The sequence below is a fragment of the Watersipora subatra genome, chromosome 9 (assembly GCF_963576615.1).
Source record: "Watersipora subatra chromosome 9, tzWatSuba1.1, whole genome shotgun sequence".
Lineage (NCBI taxonomy): Eukaryota > Metazoa > Bryozoa > Gymnolaemata > Cheilostomatida > Watersiporidae > Watersipora > Watersipora subatra.
Genome location: NC_088716.1, coordinates 50726981 through 50750527, shown reverse-complemented (window position 1 = coordinate 50750527; position 23547 = coordinate 50726981). Strand labels below are relative to the sequence as shown.

General features: G+C 36.1%; 1 protein-coding gene across 1 annotated transcript in view; it reads left to right on the top strand.

Moving 5' to 3' along the window:
* The window catches only part of LOC137403542 (2-oxoisovalerate dehydrogenase subunit beta, mitochondrial-like), a 52785-nt gene that overhangs the window by 27151 nt on the left and 2087 nt on the right, over positions 1-23547 (top strand). The window contains exons 7-8 of the mRNA XM_068089485.1: positions 2721-2807; positions 23143-23305. Coding sequence (XP_067945586.1) covers positions 2721-2807; positions 23143-23283 — 228 coding nt within the window. The 3' untranslated portion in view covers positions 23284-23305. The remainder of the gene's footprint in view (positions 1-2720; positions 2808-23142; positions 23306-23547) is intronic.

The following is a 23547-nucleotide window of genomic DNA, read 5'->3' as shown; positions in this document are numbered from 1 at the left end:
TGCCAAGCCAGCCGATGGTTATGCTCGCATGATATTGTGAACAGTTGGTAGGCAGCTGCATCAAGGTAACATTTAACTCTGCCATGCCTCTTATCTAGTGTCATGTTTGAAGTAAATTCTTTCAATTTCAATACAATTGAATACCTATAAACCTGCCCGCAGTGTTGGAGTAACTGTAAACACAGACACTCAATGCAATCCATAAAGAACCTGCGACACTAGTTAATTGGTCAATAATATGTTGACGTAACGTAAGGCTAAATACCAAAGTTGACCTTTTCAAACATTCAAATAAAATATTATAGTGTTGGTATCGCTGCTCAATAAAGTTTATTTTAAGAATGTATCACACAAACCATTTTTCTATACTAATTTTTATAGAGCATTTTCTTTATAGAGCATGCTCAGGCTACATTCTTATACGTGGTTTAACAAACCAGTCATCATGATCCAGGCAGTTTTATTGACATGCCCAGACGTGTGCCATTAACATAAATTCATGCTTGTCCCATTCTCTACCCGCATTTAGTTTTGTACTAATATAGTACATCTGTTGTTCGATGCTCGTCTCTGAGGGAGTGAGCAGTTTATGTTAGATATTTTATTGCTGAACTTTCAGGCATTGAATTTGTGGAATAGTTGATTTAATAGATGGTTTCAAGTAGCTCTCCTTGTTACCTGACAGTACTGTGCTACTCTATCTGTTTATCAGTTCCTCGCAGTGTGTTGTGTATTTGTTGATTAAAAGTTGGTAAATAAATTATGCTTCTGTTGCGTTTGAAAGCTTCATAAATTTTGTTATGGGTTTGCTTGGAATTCCTGGTTTATCTTTTTAAAGACTGAAATGGTTTTTACCTGTTTAACGATATTTTATGCCCGCTTTATTTCTTCTCTCGATGCAAGTATCAGCATTGCTAGTCTTAAAAACTATTAAGACTTGCTTGACTTGGTACGAATTGAAATAATATTCTAGCTTGGTTTTACCATGGAACTTTCAACCTGTGTTCAATGCCTAGAAAGAATTTGGCATGACCAAAGGCTATTTATAGCTCTCAGATGGCTGTGTTTGGAGGTTTATCAGTTGTTTACAATATTAGACGATTCATTGACATACATTATTATTGGGCGCTGGTTAAAATCTAGATTATTCTAGAAAGGACTGGTCAGTCACAGACATTGACAAATCCATTTTTTAATTATCTGCATGTAACTTCATACAGCCTATGTAATCTCGATCAAACCATTCGTTCATTTGGTATTGCTTCAGTATTACCAATGTTTTATAGTTTATATATGTTTGCGCTTGAGAAGCTCTCTTGTTATTGCTTTCATCGTCCGATGCACAGTTGACATGTAGGAGTAACGCTGATTGCGTCATGCTATGCTCCTCGAGGCAAAGGATGGCAACAACAAACAGTTTATTTCCAGTGTCGTTCCATGCTAACATGCTGTTGCGCAACACCTGACTATTTCAAAGGTGTAATCAAATCTAGCCTCCGTATTAATCTAAGCCTCCGCAGTTCTCAGTTCAGTCCTTTAAGGTCTATGGTTTTGATTTAGTATTATTTACTGTTGCTCAATTAGAGCGTCACGATATGGCGATTTACTTGTTTAGTGGCGATGTTTAAGGTAGATGATATGAAACTCGATTCGAAACTCGTTACCATTTTAAGAGATATAGCCAATCGCATAAATGATATAGTCGTCTAATGGTGATTTATCTCCAGAGTGAGCGATACTGGAACACACAGGTGTTCTAGTCTTATGATAAACTCATTCCATAGCGTTCCATACACACGGGCATTCATGAAATAAATGTTTCTAATTATCATGAACACGAAATAGTCTCTTTGTACGTAAAAATATACAAAAAAATATTAACAAAAATTTACAAGTTTTTTACATAATAATATTGCGATATATTCCAAATCATCTATTTACAATATCAAATTGTCTGACGACTTTTGGAAATCATTAAAGGTTGACTTGCAACAAAATTCACATTACAGTTATTTGGTATAAAAAGATTCACCATGTCTTACTCTGTTGTGTTGTAGGTGCAAAATATGTGGAAATGTGATTACAAGCTCTTAAAAGCTCAAAAACGAAAAGCCGCTTGGAATCTCTTTATTTCGATGACGTAGCCACGAAATTTGGTTATCGTCTTGTCACGTTGTTCTCACGTGAATTGACAGGCCAATACAAAGCTCAATATAATGCGATTAACTGTTCGTTTTTGAGCTTTTAAGAGCTTGTAATCACATTTCCACATATTTGGCACCTACAACACAACAGAGTGAGACCTGGTGAATCTTTTTATACCAAATAACTGTAATGTGAATTTTGTTGCAAGTCAACCTTTAAGCTCCGTGCTCAATCGGAGGGTATTAGAACCAATCGAAATCTACGCTAAACTGCTTTTCCAACGTAAGATGTAGAAAATCTCTTTCAAACTGAACATTTTGAACGAGCATGTAATTTGTGGAAGTCTGAATACAATGTTAGCAAGTGGCTGCAAGTACTTGAAATGACAGCCATTGCAGCGTGGTAAGATAACAGCTCAAGTGTCACTGAAGTGAGCCAAAGTAACTTCTAATGATATCGTCGATGGCATGTAACAACCATGTGTAGATGACGTATAGCACATTTGATGTTTTATGCATGCTTGCCTTTCATTTGCCTATCTTCTGCAAGATCAGACAATTTGTGCTGTTTTTCAGAGTGTCATCAAAACTGGCCGTTGTCTGGTATCGCATGAAGCTCCCATAAGCAGTGGTTTTGGAGCCGAGCTCGCTGCTTCAATACAGGTAATACAAGTTAGCCCAAAAACTAAGAGAACGAAATGCATAGTTCAAGCAAGTTACAGTAATCCTTTGTTATAGCTGGTATCCATTCTATTAATCTTCTTCACCTGTGTTCATTCTCAGCATCATACCATCAGGGTTTAATATCTGTAAACCATGCATTCTAGGGTCACCGAACACGCATATATCACAATCAATTAACGTGGTTAACTACATTTATCAGCTAATAGCAGTGATGAACTTAGGTTACAAAATCCGATATTGCGTAACTATCAGCATGCATATCCTCCATGCTTTATCCACACATTTCTTGATTGGCAACACCAGCATAACATATTACGCATCCTACGACATTAAGGCTAATACATGTTTGCTTCTGGCTAAAAAGTATTCATGCTCAGTCAGGGATGACATGCCGCTCTCATGGGATCTAAAGCATTTTGACTAAGACCAGGGGTCTCTTTGTTTACGCGTTGCTGACTTTGACCTTGTACACTTGATTAGGAGTTGTCATTTCCTTGTTGTTTCATCTACTCAAATCTGGTTATGTCTATCGTTATAGGGTCAAAATCCATCATGTTGTAATGCAGTACTTTCACTGATATTGTGTTAGCTTGTATCTTTGTAGTGCATTACAAAATAACAATCCAAAACTAGTGACAATGTTTTATTATAATTTTAATGCTCAAGTCGCAACCTTTTACAATATTCCCTACAACTATTCCTACATCAAATGACTTAACAAACTTTCGTTAAAATGCATAGTGTATTTATTATGGCTGCCATGTTACAGCATCTTAGCAAATTCATAAACCGACAATCCGTCATCTGTCAATCCGCCATTGAACTGCTTTCATGGAGGTATCAAATCGAAAGTGCATCCTGCTTAAAGCGAGCACTACCAAGGCTTTTTGTAACCATTTCTAGATCTGTGACACCAGTTTAGACAGGCATGTATCTTCATTACATATGTTTTTAGACAGTATGTTTCTATGCAAACATGTCGCACAATTAGTTCTAACGGGAACTTGACAATGATCATTTAGATTCCTTGGTATCTTCTTTACATCAACCTAGAATATACAAGGTAGTTATCTGTGCGCATCCGTGTTATACTTGAATCAGTGATAGATTTTGGTTCGAGTTTGAGTATTTTTTAAAAGATTGGAATAATCTGTATTTTAGCCAAATAGTTTACTCTTACTGAGAGTTAGAATGTTTGCAAAGTTTTGAAGCGATATTACCTGCGGCTTTACATACTCGACAGAAGTTTCACTTGTCAATCTCTCATTGATGTTTGACTAAATAGAAATAAAACAGCGTAATGATTTGAAGTTTTTGTTGAAACAGATGTATATTTTAAGACCATTTTTATTGTTAATTTAAGATTTAATAAACTTTTATATTGTTTGGTTATGCCTGAGCTTTAAACCTGTAATGATGATTTTATATAAGAAATGTTCACATGAGTACAATTGTAAGTGATGAGTTCACATGAGTACAATTGTGAGTACAATTGTAAGTGATGCATTAATGATTTTTTTTTTAAACTTGTCAAGCCCTAACGATTTCTGTTGCCCATTCATGTCTAACCATTTATGGCTGACATGTTTGAATTTTTAGGCCATCGTGAGATCTGTGCAAATGATCCAAATCTTTTTTTACCGCTCCGAGGGTTTTAGTGAAGGTTCTATATTCTCGTGACGGGTGGAAGTGATAAATCGTTAGCTCTTTCCTTATCGAGGAAATCAACATTACCTTATTTATGATAACAAACAGTTATGTTTGTCCTTCCGCAGTGGATGTATTTTTAGTATTCATCATATTAGATGCTGATGAAGATTGATTATTGTTCACATGCTGAGTACTGATGATTGTTATTGGTACATGAGATATTTGAAGGTAAAACACTCCATGCGTGTCTCAATAGCTGCTCTCAAATTAATATGTTATTGGACAAATTAGACTTTTCGTAATATTTTTGTGTAATTTTGAACTAAGACTATGTTTTGTTAGTATTTTGATGTTACAAAAATAGTTTAAAAGATTTGTGATATTTGCGAAGTATCGACTGTGAATAGCTGAGATGCTAGATATTTATACCCAAATCGCTCAGTTTTTGGGCTAGTTCATGTAAGAATGGCCAGCTCAAAATTGTCATTCATGAAAGCAGAGCAAGCATCGAAAGGCTTTTAAAAGCTCCTAGTTGAGAATAGCTCATTTTTATTGATACTGTTTTAAATTTTTATTTTGTGTTAAAGTGGGATTTAGTACGAACGCATTCCTCAGTGAGTTGCGTGAGTTGATTGGTGTAATTTTATAACTGCCACTTAAGAAACTCATACCGAATGTACAAGTATGACACAGACCAGTTTCGTCATGTGTATAATTTCCCTTGACCTTACCTCATGAGACGGTAAACTGTTCACCAGACTCTTATATATAGACTGATATCTTACAAGCTTCTAACAAGTCTTAATAGGAATCGTCTTATTTTAACTGTGAATGTTTAGAGCTAGGTATATTAATAAGTCTAGTCGTGTGAATACGTAATGATGCGTTATCATATAGTACATAAGCTTATTGGCTAGTGCATAGCATTGAAATCTGTAATTCATACGTTTGCTTTGCCAAAAAATGACCCTATCATATCAAAGCTAAGAGCTTGCCTCTTCAAGTGGTAGACTAGGTTGCGGTTTATTAAAAGCACTGATGAGAAATGAAATAATATGATTATATTGTTATAAATAGATAAAATTTTAAAATGCTACTCATTAACCTTTAATATTTTTCATTAGACATGTTCACCCCTAGCAATGCTGACACTCGTGAAACTGTCAGCGTCTGCTGGTCATTGTGCTGGTACAGCAGATACTACAGATGCCACTATGACCACTCTTTCTGCTGTCTGCCTCATATATATCGAGTATTGCTCCGCTCCGTAAAGCCTGGTTCCCATATCGATTGCTAGACTCCGGCGGTAACTTGCGCAGCAAAATGCGTGCGACGCTAGGCTCGGCGGCATATGTTCACATAAAAGCTGCATCGCTAAACATAATCGCGTAATCAAATAAAATGTTCGCTCGCCATGCCGTTTCTATAATGGTGACCTTCACCCGTACAGTGCATTTCGGGAAGGTTTTGCCTGCAGCCTTTTGCGAAATTTGAACAGCGCTAAACTGGTGCGTTGCCGCCGGCAACTACTGGCAGTCCTCGGCGGTACCTGGCGCGTAGGTTCCCATTTCATTGCTACTAGCCTGTGGTGCTTTCGCCGGTGCTTTGCGATGTATATGGGAACCAGGCTTTATACACTCTGACAATCACATCCCTCTGTAATAAATGATTATTAGTTACATGGTTCATGTATAACGCTGTTTCTAAACTCGTTGCTATGCAGTTGACCTGCAACTGCTCAGAAAATTACTACTTCATCACTCATCTTCCATATCGCTGTTAGAAATAATCATACTTTATACCATCACTTTTACCTCTCAATCATTTGCAAGCAGTACATGTAAAGTTTTTGAAAGAAAATGTACTTTTAGTTAGTAAAGTGGGTGATTTGGGGGTTGACTTAAAATGTTTCCTTGCAAACTCGCATTTCCTTTTTTTTCCAGTCAAAGAATTTTTTTTGACTGGAAAATCATATCCGTGTATGATAGTCGCTGCGGAACTAGTTTTTTGATTCCAGCACGTGAAAAAAAAGGTTTCTTCGCACAAATTTAAAAAGATAAATGAAAACACTACATCACAAAGTATTTGCTGATGCAAACGTGGAATGGTTTGTGATAGTGTGAACATTATTATCATCGGCAACCGCCGAAGTATTGTGGCATCAACGCCGAAATACAGCGATATAGTGTGAACCAGCCTTTAGTTCAGTGAATGAGCAGCAGCATTCAGTCTACTTCTCCCTGCACCGAATCTTATACATGGAAAGAGTTTATTTTTAACAGCTGCCAACATTTTTATTCTTCTTGAAGAACAATTTCAGGTTATTAGATTGCTTTGATGTTGCCTTTGGAGTCTGTTCAATAAGCCTTGTTAGCTGCCTTATAAAATGTTATGTGAAGTTACTCTCCCATCAACCGTAACAGGTGATTAAGACTGAGCGTGAGGGTTGCCCATGAGCACGTCTAGTGACTCCAGCTTGTTGTTGATGTCAGTTATTTCCGTCACCCGCATGCTAGAGATATCATATCTCATCGACGCCATGTATTGTCTCTTCATCCGCTGTTGACGTAGATCAGCATAATTGGATTTTCCACGTTTATCCGCTAGATGTTTGACTGCAAGCGCTCGCAGCATTTGCGCAATAAAGCTGCCACGGGACAGTTAGCTCTTGACAATATTGTTGATGTAGGCATGGGTACTCGTACTCGTATTCTATTTAAAATACTACAGGGATGGTTGCTCGGGCTGTCTGTACATTGTTTTGATAGTGCCCTCTTGCGTAACATGCTACAAAGTAGAATTGCGCTGACTGCCTGTTGACAGCAGGCCATCCAGCTGAGGCAAATGGCCGTACACAGGTCCTTCTACAGACGGCTCTGTATTCATCCTGCCAATTCATGATTTTCATGGTAGGTATGCATAGGCTGTTGACAGCAGTAACTATATTTAGAAATCTATCTCCGTGTCATTTATCAAAGCTGATGGTTGCTCACTCCTACCCTCCCACTCTCATAGCCTTTTAATCCGCTATTTCTCTGGCAGCTCACTTCCGCTGCCTCCTGGTAATATGACAACATAGTGATGTAGAGTAAGCAAGTGAGACAGGCTTTGGTAAACTGGCCTATATTGGCCCGTCTGAGCCCAGCTAGGTTGTAAGTGAATGAATGAAACTGGTACCACCGGACTTCCTCTTCCTTTCCACTTCCTTTCCATCGTTCTTAAACTCATGCTTATGACTGTTATTTATTCAATTCGCCACAGGAGAACGAGGCTCTGGGCTGGAGGAGGGGGGTGTGAGAAAGGGTGGGAGAAGAGAGGAGGAAAGGGGAAGGGGGAAGAGTTGGGGATAGGGTAGGATTGAAGAGAGGATGGCGGGGAAGATTGTTGTTTGTTATTATTATTGTTATACAAATACTCGCATCGATGTATATGCTAATATGAGTAAGTCATGATATTCTAATGAATAAGCGAGAAATATTGTGTAATTCTTCTGAAAGTATTAACAATATTATACAAACAGTTGCATGCGTATTACACAGCTCTGCACAAAAGGAACTATCATTAACACTTGCACATGCCTGTGATGAAAGTCACTAATTGTACAGTATGTTATGGTATATTGTAGGCCAGTGTTCTTGAAATAAAAACATAATGTGCCGTCATTGGGTTATTAAAAATATAAGTTGAACTTCCGTTCTAGGTCGCTAAACATGAAAGAATATGCTATTCGGAGAAATCATTGTAACGAAACAGCGTTACTCGAAGACTACGTTATGATAAAAACTTTCTCGCAAATGTTTCAGTGTGTCTATCCATTAATTGATCTCATGTGATGCAGATATCACATAAGTACATTCCTTAAATGTACTTGACTTAATCCCACTTATCATGTTACATGCCTAATTTGTATTTTAGTAGAGATATAAATAGCTGCATACATGAGAGGGGATAAAATTTGTTATTACAGAAAGAAAAAACTTTGGCTAATGAGTTTCACAAAGATAAAATGCATAGACAAAAATAAAGTGCTAATCAGTAGTAACGGCAGACAACTAATAAAAGTTCATAGCAGTAAATTTATGTAAAAGGTTACAATACAAGTATAAAAATTGTGAATCCCCAAACAGTTTTTTAGGTTCAGCCTGTATTCAGCTTTCATTTTATCAATATCAATTGAAAAAAATTAGGTGAAAAATTTGTCTTACCAGTGAAATAAATATATTCTTTGCAGTGTCTGTGTATGTTCAAGGAGCTTTATAGAGATAAACAACCAAGAACCAAAAGTTATCAATAGCGATTGCAAAGAACTACCAATATTCGTTCTCCCAAATTTTTGAGTACATTTACAAAAATACCAAGAACGTTGTAAATCAAAAAAGTTTAATTGTTTTATAAAAACCATAAAACTGACAAGTACGAAAAATATTTAATAGGAGTAAACGTCTATTTGAGGTAGTTGAGCATGTTTTAAAATCTATATAAAAATCTGAATGGCAAAATTTGGTGTTTTAATCCAATGCTAAACAAAATCATTAGAATTCAACATAGAATTACTGTGGATTATTATTTTCGGTTGAGGGTAAATTTTAATCTACTTTAGAAACTTTTTTGTTAAATGTAATATTTTTTAAGTCCACTTATGCTTTTGGTAAGCCTTATGGCAACTTTAGGTCAGCAGTGTGCATGCCAATATTCTAGTAATTTGGCTCAGATTCTTGAAAAGCTATACGACATGAAGACACAGATTTATCTCTATTTATAATTCTCTTAAAGGCTTTAGTTGGCCTTTGATGTACCTTTTGGTAGCATTGCAATGTTAGCAACCAAGCGCGAAAACCCGGTATATAGACAATCTTTTCTAGTACAATGACTATATGTTTTTATAGAGATCTTTGGGCATTACAATTATCATGCATATTGAATATTAAAAACGTTAGTAACGATTTGTTTGTAAGTGCGACTAGGGAATACAAAAGCACTCTTCCGCTGTCACATAACATGATTGGACGCGCTGTCTCCCTGGTCTCCAGCTGAGTCATAGTTTGTAAAATGTTACATGGCATGAAGCCACTATTCAAGCTCAATGCTGTTTTTTGTCTTAACCATTAGGTACTGCAGATTGATAGACTCTAGTTGGTTTTCCTCATTATAACAATGTCAAACTTTTCACTTTTCAGTCATGGTTTGGTTTTGAAAATGATATCCTAATGAGCGATATCCCTTATATCCTGGAGAGTGATATTCCTTAAATCTTGAAGAGCGATATCCCTTATATCCTGGAGAGTGATATTCCTTATATCCTAGAGTCCTAGAGAGCGATATTCCTTATATCCTAGAGAGTGATATTCCTTAAATCCTAAAAAGCGATATCCCTCATATCCTAAAGAGCGATTTCCCTTATATCCTAATGAGTGATATCCCTTATATCCTAAAGAGCTATATCCCTTATATCCTCAAGAGTGATATCCCTTATATCCTAAAGAGCGATATCCCTTATATCCTAAAGAACGATATCCCTTATATCCTAAAGAGTGATATCCCTTATATCCTAATGAGCGATATCCCTTATATTCTAAAGAGCGATATCCCTTACATCCTAAAGAGTGATATTCCTTAAATCCTAAAGAGCGATATCCCTTATATCCTAATGAGTGATATCCCTTATATCCTAAAGAGCGATATCCCTTATATCCTAAAGAGCGATATCCCTTATATCCTAAAGAGTGATATCCCTTATATCCTAAAGAGCGATACTCCTTATATCCTGAAGAGCGGTTGTGTTTTTTTTTCCTGGTTTACATGATTCTGGAATGCAGGAAGCACGTTCCTAGGCCGAAAGCTCTTCTGTGACGATGGGAACCATCTTTCTTTAAAGAACCTCATATCACCCGCGTACATGGCTAAAGTCGAACTCTGGTAATCTTCAAGTTAGTGAAGTTATTAGATAGAAAGTTTGATTTGTTTATTATATCTAGTAGATTTTTACCCTGCGGCGCGCACGTCAAGTGAGTGGCCACATTTCTTGCATGATGTAGGAGTTGTACTCTACCGTTAAAGGATATAATTTAATATTAACTAATACAGAGCTTAAAAGATTGATAGCTTTGTCATTATACTCTATTAAATAAGTGCTATAGTACGTTCGTGTTTGTACTTGGTAGCTGGCATGAAGTTGTTGGCTGAAGTCCAAGTTTCGTAGTATCCGAGACGTTCAAACTCCGACATTCCCCTTTATCTGAATTCAAAATGACTATGTAATTACAAGTAAAGATATTTGTTTTATTGTATTTGCAATGAGAATGATACGAATTACGTGAGTTAGCGCTATCAGCCCGAAATAACTATCATCTTTCAACCCCTTCAAAACAGCCACATGGATCTCTTTTTACCAGTTCTGATATTTGGGAAAGCCAAGCTTTGGTTTTTGCTTACATTATTCTTGTAGAGCCAAGAAACAGTTTACATGTTGATATTATGTAATAATAATAAGGTAATAGTTGAGAGTTTAAGTGAGTCTATTTCCTGTTTATCAAACAAAAAATTAGTCATTTAAATATTGCTTATGCTTTACAGCAGACGCTCCTGTAATGTAAACCTTCTATAGCGTAAATTTCAGTAAAAGTATTTTAAATTCATGTAAAGTTTTTGCTTCATTCTGAGTAAGAAATCAATATAATGTTAAGCGTCAAGTGTGTCCGAGTTCTCAAATTTATATATGAGTAATGACAGTCCATAGCCTTAAAATTATTGTTTTTCTTTTGTTTTATTTCAGGTGAATGCAATATTTTTTCTTTTTTTTCCATGCAGCAAAGACCTTCCTACAAAGAAAAAAAGATACAAAAAATACTTAAATTGATATTGAAGGTGTTCGCTCTCTTTAACTTAACATAAACTTATCATAATCACGAACTCTAAACTATGTGGAAGTGATAAAAAAAGAGAGATGAGTTGTCGATGTAAACCAATAATACCACAGTTCTGCACAGTCATCAAACTAAAAAGTCAAGTTTAGTTTTCTTATATATGAAAGAATTTCATAGATATTTGAAATTTGTCTGCGTGAAAGCTTTAAAAAAGCAACTAATTTTAGGTCCAATAATTTTATGTATAATTACATATAAAAGTTTTTAACATTATTCATAATCCTAACTCATCGCAATAAATATTCGGTTTTAATAGATTTGTGTCTAGCCAATTTTCATTGTGCCTTTCTTTGAACACAAAACATTCATAACGGCAGCTTAAAAAGATAACAATAGTTACTATTAATAACAATAGTTACTGTTAATAACAATAGTTGCTGTTAATAACAATAGTTACTATTAATAACAATAATTACTGTTAATAACATTACTGAACGAAGCTACCAAGTGCAAATTTTGAACAATGTTCTTTAGTGCGTAACGTCTAGACATAACTACATCTAAAAAAAATCAAGTTTTTGTTCAAGATTACCTGTTACTAAAATTTTTACCATAGTTCAACAAGTAACAAACAGTTTTTGTAGTTACAGAGATCTAGTAAGCTGGTATAAAATTTCAACAATTCCAAGTGCTTTTGATAAAAGGATTTCTAACTAAAAATGATCGTAGTTACATCAAACCACAAACCACACTTGCTAGGTGTCGGAGTGTTTCATGATTGGCTATCGTAATGGAATAATCGCCTTGAATTGACAAGCAAATCAAATTTTGATAAACTTTTTGGCATGTTTCTTATCAACTGGTAATAAGAAATTCTTTTTAATGATTGGCTGATTTAGCTTTTAGCTAAATCATTCTGATTGTCAGCTAGCACATATGGTGTAAGCTGTGAACACCAACATTTGTCGAAAGAAAAGCCCTATTTTCTAGCAACAAAGGAGTTAAATACCATATAATCATCATGTTTGTTTCTAATAAACAAAAAGCCATTGAGAAATGATTTTTAATCTGGATATTTGCCGTAAAGGCTAGTTCACACTATATCGCCATATCTCGGCCTTGATGCCACAATACTTAGGAGATCGTCGATAATAACAATGTTCTCACTATCACAAACCCATCCGTGTTTGCATCAGCATATACTCCCCGGCATAATGTTCTTATTTTTTTAAATATTTCTCGAAGGAACCTTTTTGTTTTCGCATGTTTTAATCAAATACTAGTTCGTCGCAACCATCATAAACAGAAATAAATGGATTATACTCTCCGCAGCAGCGAATCACCATTGCCAAAATGATACACATCGTACAGGCTCTCATTGATGCTCATCGAACTATCGGATTACATCAGCTGCAAACTTTCAGGATGTAACCGTATTGCTTCATCGATGCTATCGTTTTACGGTGCACATAGTCGATGATGAACGTCGAAAGCACAACTCTGACAAACGATTATGTAGTGTGATCCAGCCTTTAAAGCCACATGTGTGTATAGGTTTAGTTGGGAGCCTGCATTACCATAATATCTTGTTATAAATATAACATTGATTGATTGCATTGAGTGAGGTTAAACATCTATCAAATGCAGTCTTTATGTGATATATTTGGTATTTTGTATATTTGGGATGTATATTATTTAGTAGAATTGTAGTAAGACACTCGAGCAGATTTCATGGCTGTGCGAGTAGCTCTGTAAATACTATGTGTTTTTCTGCGGTACAGACAGTTGCCTTTTCAACAGTATGTGAAGTAATGAAATATACATAAATAGAAACATTAGCCAATACTGAATATTAAAAACGTGATGCCTATTAATGGTATTCCTTTAAAATTGACAAATCGAAGTTCATTAAACGGCACAAGCATGATAATTCTTGCACCCACAAAGATCACATGAGACCCGATATAAAAAACCAGGAAGATTTGCATTTTTTAGCAATTTCTGAATGCATAATCTTCTTTGATAGTTTTTTGTTCATTTCCATATTCTTACTCAACTGTTTCAAACAACAGCTTCCAAGATGACCAAGACAAAGCTGAAATAATCAGAATGTAAAATTGTGAAAAGTGTATTTAGACAAGTTGTTGCATTGAAATGTTTACATCTAAATTTTCAAATAATTATGCCCATGCTGTTTTATTTAAACGTGAGATTCTTCGTATTAATGCAACCAACAGAAATTAATCTTTCATGTCAACTAAGATTTTAATGGCACAAATTAATTAGATCAAATATGGACGACTATGAAGGGTAATGAACTTTTAAACCTTTGCTCATCTTTTTTAACAGCGGTTATTGAATATGATCGGAAAAATGTGGATATAAATGTCAGAAAAGTTTTGCGGAAAACCACCTATTGTCTGCTTAAGGAATGAAGATTAAAAAATAAGGAACCATACTAAACGCCGTTAACCTTTGACTCACAAATGAGCCATAACTCACAATATGTCAAAATGAAATTAACAAATTCAGGAAGCCATTTAAAGTAGATTTTTAACAATGAAATAGAAATAAAAAGAAACTGAAAGATTAGGTTTTAGACAGACATCTTGACACTGATAGGCTGGCTGTATAGATACCATCTTCTCTCCGATGTTTAATCTTGAAGCTCTAAAGCTGTGAGATAGGAGATAGCGTTTCCTTCAGTTGGTTTCTTATGACATTTTCTTGAAACTAGTTAAAACTACAGTAGAATTTCCTATAACGTATACCTCCTATAACGTATACCTCCTATAACGTGTACCTCCTATAACGTATACCTCCTATAACGTATACCTCCTATAACGTATACCTTCTATAACGTGTACCTTTTATAACTTATACCTCCTATAACATATACCTCCTATAACATACACCACCTATAACTTTACCTCCTATAACGTGTACCTCCTATAACGTGTACCTTTTATAACGTATACCTCCTATAACATATACCTCCTATAACGTACACTTCTTATAACACATACCTCCTATAACGTATACCTCCTATAACGTATACCTTTTATAACGTAAATTCCGGATCTTTAGCTTGTAGAATTTATATGAAGTTTTTGCCTTGTACTATGTAAAAAATTTCACATAACGTAGTGTCATCCGGGGAGAGTTCTCAAATTCGATTTTAATGGTAACCTATCTCACCGCACTTGTGAGAGAAAAATCGATGTGTCTATAGCGTTAGGCCTATATCTATTATATTTATAAAACTTTATACAACAAAACAGAGAATAGGTAGCTGCGTAATTGTCAATAATACTTGAAGGCAATCGATTGGTGCAGGTGTTACAGCATTGGTCTATCAATCTGAATGTCACGAATTGGAGTATCGTGGAAAGTTATCTTTTATCCTAACCTTGACCTCTGGATGCAGTTAGACGATGAACAAATAAACCCGCTCTTTGTATAGTAACAATATTTTTTGTTTTGCTCTATTGTAGACGAATATGATATTTGTTATTTTCCTTGTTTTCCTTTGCAGAATAGACTTTGCTGTTTAGAAAAAATAAGCAAATTGTTGTAAATGAACGTCAAATATGTCTGCTCCCTATCAACTTATTGTAAACTTTCCGCAGTAATGGTCTATGAAACCAGTGAAATTGATCAGAAAAAAAAGAAAAGTTGTCGATGCAAACCTATAATTTTTAATAACAGTTACGGTTGGCCCACGAATTAAAAAGTTAAGTTTAGTTTTTCCTTTTTGTATGACGAAAGGGGTGAGTTTGGAAAGAACTTGGAACTGAATAGGTAATTTATATGTATTTTACTGTTCGTGTAATGTAAATTCTCTATAACGTTGTAGTAGCGCCTACTGTAATATAATCACGCAATTTGAAGATAGCCGTGGTATTCTGCTGAAAATATGAATAATTTTTGTCATTACCAGCTCATCAGTTCTCAAGTCCCATAAGATGCTGCTCATTCCACTTTAATTTTTAGAGAATTCCATTGTCACCAAAAGTATGGCGGTCATCTTAACCAGGAAAGCTTTATAATATGTTTGATATTTGTAGTTTATGGTCTTACTGTAGTCAGGTTTGATGGTGACCGTTTGATGGCAACCAGAAGCTAAAGCAGTTAGTTTTGTTATTGCAAATAACTATGTTAAAGAGAAAAACTAAAGAAGGAAATATAAAATCATTGATTTAGTTGTAATGAAAAATAAATTTCTGAAATTTTTCAAAGTTTAATACAACTGTTATCACATATTGAAACACTTTCACTAAGTGAAAGAAAAATAAAAAAACATGCGAAGCATTTTTTATGATTACATCTAAAATTTATTTATAGCTAAAGTATATGTTTGCTTGGCTCAGCATCTATACACTCCATTACTGAAGTCCTGGCTATATACACCGACAAAGTGCATTGTTGCTGTAGCCAATGAGTTGACAATGCGTCGGCTATACGTTGTTGACCAGTCGTTTCGCCAAGGAACATGTCGGTCTATTTTGGTAAAGTTAAATCGATTCAACTGAGCTTTACTGAAATAGTTTATTGTAATGGTCTCGATTAAATTTTATTTGTTTCCATTGTTGCGTCCAAGATAGGTTTTTAAAAAATGATGACAGCTGCAGTGCTTAACACAAATATGTGAAATAGCTACTTGTACATGGAGAAGTTTATTCTTATTTGTAACAGCAATATGGGAGCTACAATTGCAGATTGAAATGTCCTATGAAACGTTACAGATAATTCTTGGGGTAATTAAACGTGTTAATATCCTTCTTATAGTTTAAAGATAAACTTACACATAATTTGAGTATATTTTATCAGAAATTATTGTTATTTTTTATTATTTGCGATTGCTTTTGATGTTTGAGGTGATCTGATTGCCAAGATGTTTCAAGGTTAAAATTAACAAAACTTGATTGCGGTTAAAATCCTCTGAGGAAAACGTGTGCGAAATGACATCACTAGTTGTTATTGTTAATATCAGCTGTTTCGTTCAAATTGCAGCGTTACGGGTCTCTATTCTGTCAGTCTCTTTGCAACTATAGATGTCATAATTGCATTTCCGTTTGGTCTGAGTATTTTAACCGCGACAAAGTTTCATCGATTTTAATCCTGAAACATCCTGATAGTCAGCCCACCTCAATCATAAAAAACACCCACAAATGATCAAAAAATAGCAGAAATCGTTGCTAGAATTTACGAAATTGTTGTGTAAGCTCACCTTGAATGCATGTCATGAACTAGAGTATTTCTATACCTGGCTGTTTTCATCGTTAACGGGTAGCGTGTAACATTGTTCCTATAAACTAAGAATTTTGTTAGCAAGTTATCTTTTGCAAGTGAATGTGGAATGTCTGCTTCACTCACCAGGCACTTCATACATAAACCGCAAATCACTATTCCTGGCAAATGCTCTTAAGCTTTCATTGTTGTTATAGATAAAAATATTATTTTTTGTACAAAAAAGGAGCTTACAATATACAATTTAGATTGTCCTGCAGATTGCATGGCACATTTCTGATCTCATGAAAATAGCATTTGCCATCAATTTGTGCTGCGCTGCATGACAGTAGATCCTTGGCCAACGAGGTGAAAGGTGTATCAATATCAAGTCCAATTTTATCTATGAAATTCAGGTTTTCAACTCGAATCAAACCTCTGAACCTACTCACCACCGAGTCTACACTATTGTACACATATCGCTATCACTACCTCCACCTCTGAACCTACTCACCACTGAGTCTACACTCCTGTACATGTGTCTCTATCACTACCTACACCTCTGAACCTACTCACCACTGAGTCTACACTCCTGTACATGTGTCTCTATCACTACCTACACCTCTGAACCTACTCACCACTGAGTCTACACTCCTGTACACATGTCTCTATCACTACCTACATCTCTGAACCTACTCACCCATGAGTCTACACTCCTGTACACATATCTCTATCACTACCTACACCTCTGAACCTACTCACCACTGAGTCTATACTCCTGTACACGTGTCTCTATCACTACCTACACCTCTGAACCTACTCACCACTGAGTCTACACTCCTGTACATGTGTCTCTATCACTACCTACACCACTGAGCCTACTCACCACTGAGTCTACACTCCTGTACATGTGTCTCTATCACTACCTACACCTCTGAGCCTACTCACCACTGAGTCTACACTCCTGTACACTTGTTTCTATCACTACCTCCACCTCTGAACCTACTCACCACTGAGTCTACACTCCTGTACATGTGTCTCTATCACTACCTACACCTCTGAACCTACTCACCACCGAGTCTACACTCCTGTACACATATCTCTATCACTACCTACACCTCTTAACCTACTCACCACTGAGTCTACACTCCTGTACACATGTCTCTATCACTACCTACATCTCTGAACCTACTCACCCATGGGTCTACACTCCTGTACACATATCTCTATCACTATCTACACCTCTGAACCTACTCACCACTGAGTCTATACTCCTGTACACGTGTCTCTATCACTACCTACACCTCTGAACCTACTCACCACTGAGTCTATACTCCTGTACACGTGTCTCTATCACAACCTACACCTCTGAACCTACTCACCACTGAGTCTACACTCCTGTACATGTGTCTCTATCACTATCTACATCTCTGAACCTACTCACCACTGAGTCTATACTCCTGTACACGTGTCTCTATCACTATCTACACCTCTGAACCTACTCACCACTGAGGCTACACTCCTGTACATGTGTCTCTATCACTATCTACATCTCTGAACCTAAACTCACCTTTTAAACTAATAATAAAAAGTTCTCTTTGATTATTACTTTGTTTCTTTTGATTTTCTACATGTAGTTAAATTTTTTACGTTGTATGTTTTATATAGCATTTTATAGGCCTCATGACTTTGTCGAATCAGTAATTGCAATTTATCTGCAGCCTTCATAACAAATTGCGGTGCATAATTATGAAAATAGTTCCTTCAACATGTGGCAATTTTAATATAAGAAGATTTTGGACAAATGATTTGGACCAACTTCATATCCTAGAGGTTTGACTGTATCTTACAGTTCTTATTAATTAGCTTCCGGCTTGTTATGATCTCTAGTTTTCAAACGACGATGTTACATTGAGGATCTGTTTCATCTACACATAAGGGAGTTTGTCATGACACTCCAGATTGTTGAAGACTCAAGTTGATTAATACACGATCACTACATTTTGTTTGCGAGACCATAATTCCCTCACATTTTAACAAACTCTTCTGTAGAAGAGTTGCATCAGTTACGTCAGCTTTCTCTCATAAAATAGGCCGATTCATATGACGCAATCCTGAGACTCAACCCATTTTATAAGCAATGGATTGGCTTAGCTTAGACCAGCACGTGAGCGTGAAAATTGGCTAGGTAGTGTGACGCACGATCACTAGCTGACCTTGCATAGCTGCGAGGAAACTTGGTGGAAGAGCCAAGGGCGCATGACAACATTCGTTGTTTATCACAAGGATGTAAGATTACAAGCATCAGCTTATCCATACTTGACTGGTGTGTAGAGATACTGTACATCCTTTATACGCTACCCACTGGTAAGGGAGCAGCGGATAAAAGGGAACTTACCTAAAGAATTAGAGTAGCATTCAGTTGATCTGAATGCTACAACAACTTTTCATGCTTTGAATAGGTTCGGAGTTGCCCGCTGTCGACGAATTCGCGCCGGCGTATTGAATGATTCGGAGTTGCCTTCATATAGACTTTTCCAAGATTCATGATGTATCCCTCAAAACAAAACTTGTTAAACTCTCATTCTCTTAGCGAATGCTAAATTTATGGGTCACCTATCCTAGCTCTTTACTAACCCTTTTTAAATGTGTTTCTGTAAATTGCAGGTCCTCTTATCATTTTAATTGTTGATTGAAATGCAGAGAAATTGATTCAAAAATTCTCCACGATTAACTTCTTACGTATGTACAACACTTTAAATGTTTCTTGATTTTATGAAAAGAGTTTTAATTGCAACCGACTTATTGACATTGGAATTAAATCTGGGACTTCTACCAGTTATTAACGATGAATCCAAAAATTCTATTCAATATAAAAGAAAATATGTCTAAAACTTTAAAAAACTCGTTTCATAAAATTCTAGGGTTGTGGCCAAAATTCTAGCTTGCTAAATTAAATAAACGACCGCGTGCAGCAAAACTTTTATAAAAAAACTTTGAACATCGCTATTTCACTATATACAGTCTAACCTCGGTTTTATGCCACAATCCGGTTCAGCCAACTTGTTTTACGCTGTTATGTGGGCTATGTGCTGTTTTATGAACTCACAAAGACACTGTCCATGTCACATATTTGATTCACAAAAAATTGATACATAAGAAAATTAATTAAAAGAAAGCTGTGAACCGACATTTTTAGCAAAGAGGAATACAAATACGATCGGTATAACTATGTCAATATAATTTGAAAGATCGGTCTTGCCCAGAAATTATCACTCTTGGAAGACAGTCGGTGTTGAAAGATTGACCCAATAATGCTGAGAAGTAGCCAGTGTCACAAAGCAATAAATATGACTGACAATTCGTAGGCACACGAAATCTAGTCATCTATTGTTACTAGTGACCTTGACACATCTCTCGCGTTGCCAGTACATTCAGCTAAACACAGCATACGCCTAAAATGTCGTAGATCGGATTAAAATATATTAATTTTGTAAAGTGTCATGAATCAGCTGACAACTTTACATGTACTAAAGCTGACCTTTTAAAAGAGCTATCCAATTATGGTCTTATATTGTGGCTACTAAACAGGTATGTTTGCTGCCTTAAAAATTTTGTAGTCGTGTCATATACAAATTTCTCTGCAGCAAAAGATCCTTGTCTTATCCTCACACATCGTTTCGTCATACTACATAACACTAGTTGTTAACCTTGAAAAATTTTCAGGCAGCTTACATATACAGCGTAATCGTTTTTTGTTTTGCCGTTGATGTTTAATCTTGTAGCTAAGGCACTTTATGTTTCTATCGATCAGATGTTATGTGAGCAAATATTTGTTGACCATAGCCATTTATTCGCTGTACAAGTTTACTTTAGCTGTGTCCAGGGGGCTACACGCAATCAGAACACTTTCTAAATGATAAGAGCTGTAAACATTTTAATAATAATAATAATGAGTGGCCTAGAAAATTCATACGATTATCTTAACACCTTTGCATGTGAAAAATATAACATCCTGGATTTCATTCCAATCACTATCTTCAGCTAGAGTTGTTAGTAGTTTGACTGAAAAGGCATGTACTAGTACCCGAGATGGTAAGACTAAGAACAGGTGGGCAAGCTTGCGTTATTGTTGCACTGCCAGCTCAGCTGGGACAGACCAAACTGTCTGAGTCACTGAGTGTGCTATTTGAGGGAGATGCCACTTCGCTAACCTCTGATCGGAAGTGTCACTAAACTGCTGCTCCATTAGCAAAACAAAGGTGACACACATACTACTCTTGGGTTTTTAAGGCAGTATCAGCAATCGCTGAGTGCCATTTGTATTCGTAATTCTGATCGAAAGACCGAATTTTCGGTATCTAAAAGTTTTAGTCAAATATTCATGCTACTCTATTACGACAGAAGAAAGTTAAGGTATCTACCAGCAGCACCAAGCATTTATAATCAGACAGGCTCCATGTCCTCCAGACGACTTGCAGAAAATGTATTAGCCACTCATCCCTTAAGATTTCTCCAGTTAGTGGCTCTGCTAGGAATCTACTAGTTAGAGGGGCTGTGAGCATTTATTCTTTAGAAAACTGGTATATATGAATCATATACCTGTTCATGGGATTAAACTGAAGTTGTACTGAATCGGTTGTGAGAACTTCCTCATTGACTCAATCCTTCACAACTCACATCTTGATATACCAAAAACCGCTAAACTCCACGCCATTTTTTGCGTTGTAGTTTAGGTTTCCATGGGTTTAAGGAGATTAATAAAGTTTTAAATCGAAGTTACATAACCGATCTACATTCCCTTTCCAAAATAACTGCTAAAGCAGGGTTTAGCTGCTTTAGCAAATACATAATCATGACTCGTTGAGAACCTTTTAGTTTACTGCGAATAGTCAGTCTCCTTAGACAGAAGTGCTAGAGGTGTCTTTGTAGTTCAGAATTTCTAGAAGATCAAATCTATTAGGCATATTTTAAACTAATGCATTATCTGTATTTCCTGCAAGTTGTTCGACCCCGCAAGGGGTTAAGTTTATAAGGAGGTGTTACAAGTTTTCTCTCAGCTCAATGGCAATTCTGATTACAAACGGTCACTGATTAAAAGACTGATTATCAGGCCACAGATGGTAATATGTGACTATATGATTCTAGCTGCGTATGAAAACTCATCTCTATTTTCAGACATCTTTAGCAAATCCTGTTTTTTGGTTTTTTATGAAGGTAGGGTAAACATATGTAGGCATTCTTGTGGGTGATTCTACACTTTCAGATGCCCTGCATAGACAGTCGACAGCAAATGTTGCTAAGTGCTGTTGAGATCACATCTTGCAGGTAATAATCGCTGGGTTGGGTTGATTTGTTGCAGATGAGTAACCGATTAAAATAATGTGGGCAAGTGAGATTTTTAAGAACCGTGACTGCAAAATTCCATCCCCAACTTATCTACTTTAGAAAAACACCCTTTAGAATCCAAACTACCTCATAGCTGTAGTTATTATCTTAGCGCTGCCGAGGAGTGACTGTGATTCAAGCTGTACAAATCTGTTTTACTTCAGTTACTGCCAAGTAAAGCATATAACACAGGAGCATACAATCCTTGTGGTTAGTAGTTGGGTGATTAGACTTATGAGTTTACTCTGGATCTTAAAAGAAATATGACACAGTTAGTGGATGTACAAGAATTGTGCCCTCTTTCAATTATTTCTCCTGCAACCTCTTCGATTAGAATTTCTTTTCCATTTTTTTTTCTTATTGGCTGAAGCATCATAATGGCTTCAGCAAGTTTCTAACCCAAAGATGTAGGAACATGTTGAAATTGTCTTGACTGAAAAACTCTATCCTTTACCTCCAGTGTTAGCGTATAAAGTCACCATCCATAATACAGATTTGAAGCACAGAAGATCAATAAATGAGAAGATCGATACAACTATAGCCCTAAAGCCATCAGTCAGCAAAGATTGACAGAAAGTAGAGTTACACTTGTAGTTTGATACATTTTGAAAGACTCTTGAGTCTTAACATTGAATTTGTCAAGACCATATCGCGTATGGAACAACTTTCACTCCAAAAGATCGACTAGATTATGCCAAAAAGTAGCCATAACGTCACAAAGAAATAAATATGGCAGATAATACACGAGCACCTGAGACTTTGTCATTTATTGTTGCTACCGATCATGACCGATCACTTGCGAGACTACCACAGTTACTACTTCGAAATTCCGCAATTTACAGAATAAAAAGTCATCAATTAGATTAAGAGTAGATCGGTTTATGAAGTTTTTTGGTCTATGTAATAAAAATTGCGACTCTATATTTTACCAATATTGACTTTTCAGTCATAAACTGTGGCCACTAGATACTTTGCAGTTTCCAAATATTTTACGTGTCGTACAAACATTTCTACAAACATACCTTGAGATGTTATATTAAAAAGATATGGTGACTACTGTAACAATAGATCTTACATGGGCTTTTATAATAATATGTGTTTTAAGCGCTGGGATCAGTCTTATCACGTTGTCCACAGCTGAATCTCTCTGTCTGCATTTGAGTCCTGTAAAATTTCTGCTACAGGCTGAGTGCTTCCTTAACCTCGAGGCACCTGTGTCACGTGTCTGCGGGCCAGACATTCCCTTTCCCCATGTATATGAGCAGTTTGTTATCCCTGACAAGTGGCGATGTTTGGCAGCCATCAAGAAGCTGGTCAACTATTAAATGTCTGAATGCCTTTTCACAGGTAAGTGACTAGCTAGAGAGGAACATGTCTAGGATGTCTGTCCAAATCTATGTCTTCAACAATGCAACTTCGTAAAATTGGTGTTGACAATATATGCTAGCGCTCCAGCTTCCATTGTTCAGAGTAGTTAGCCCGTTTTTGGTTACTTCAAACATCTAATTGGTTGATACTTTTAATAATCCTTAGTTAGGAGATAAACTAACAAGGAAACCGCTAGGTTGGCATTTGGGGTAGAGGATTGC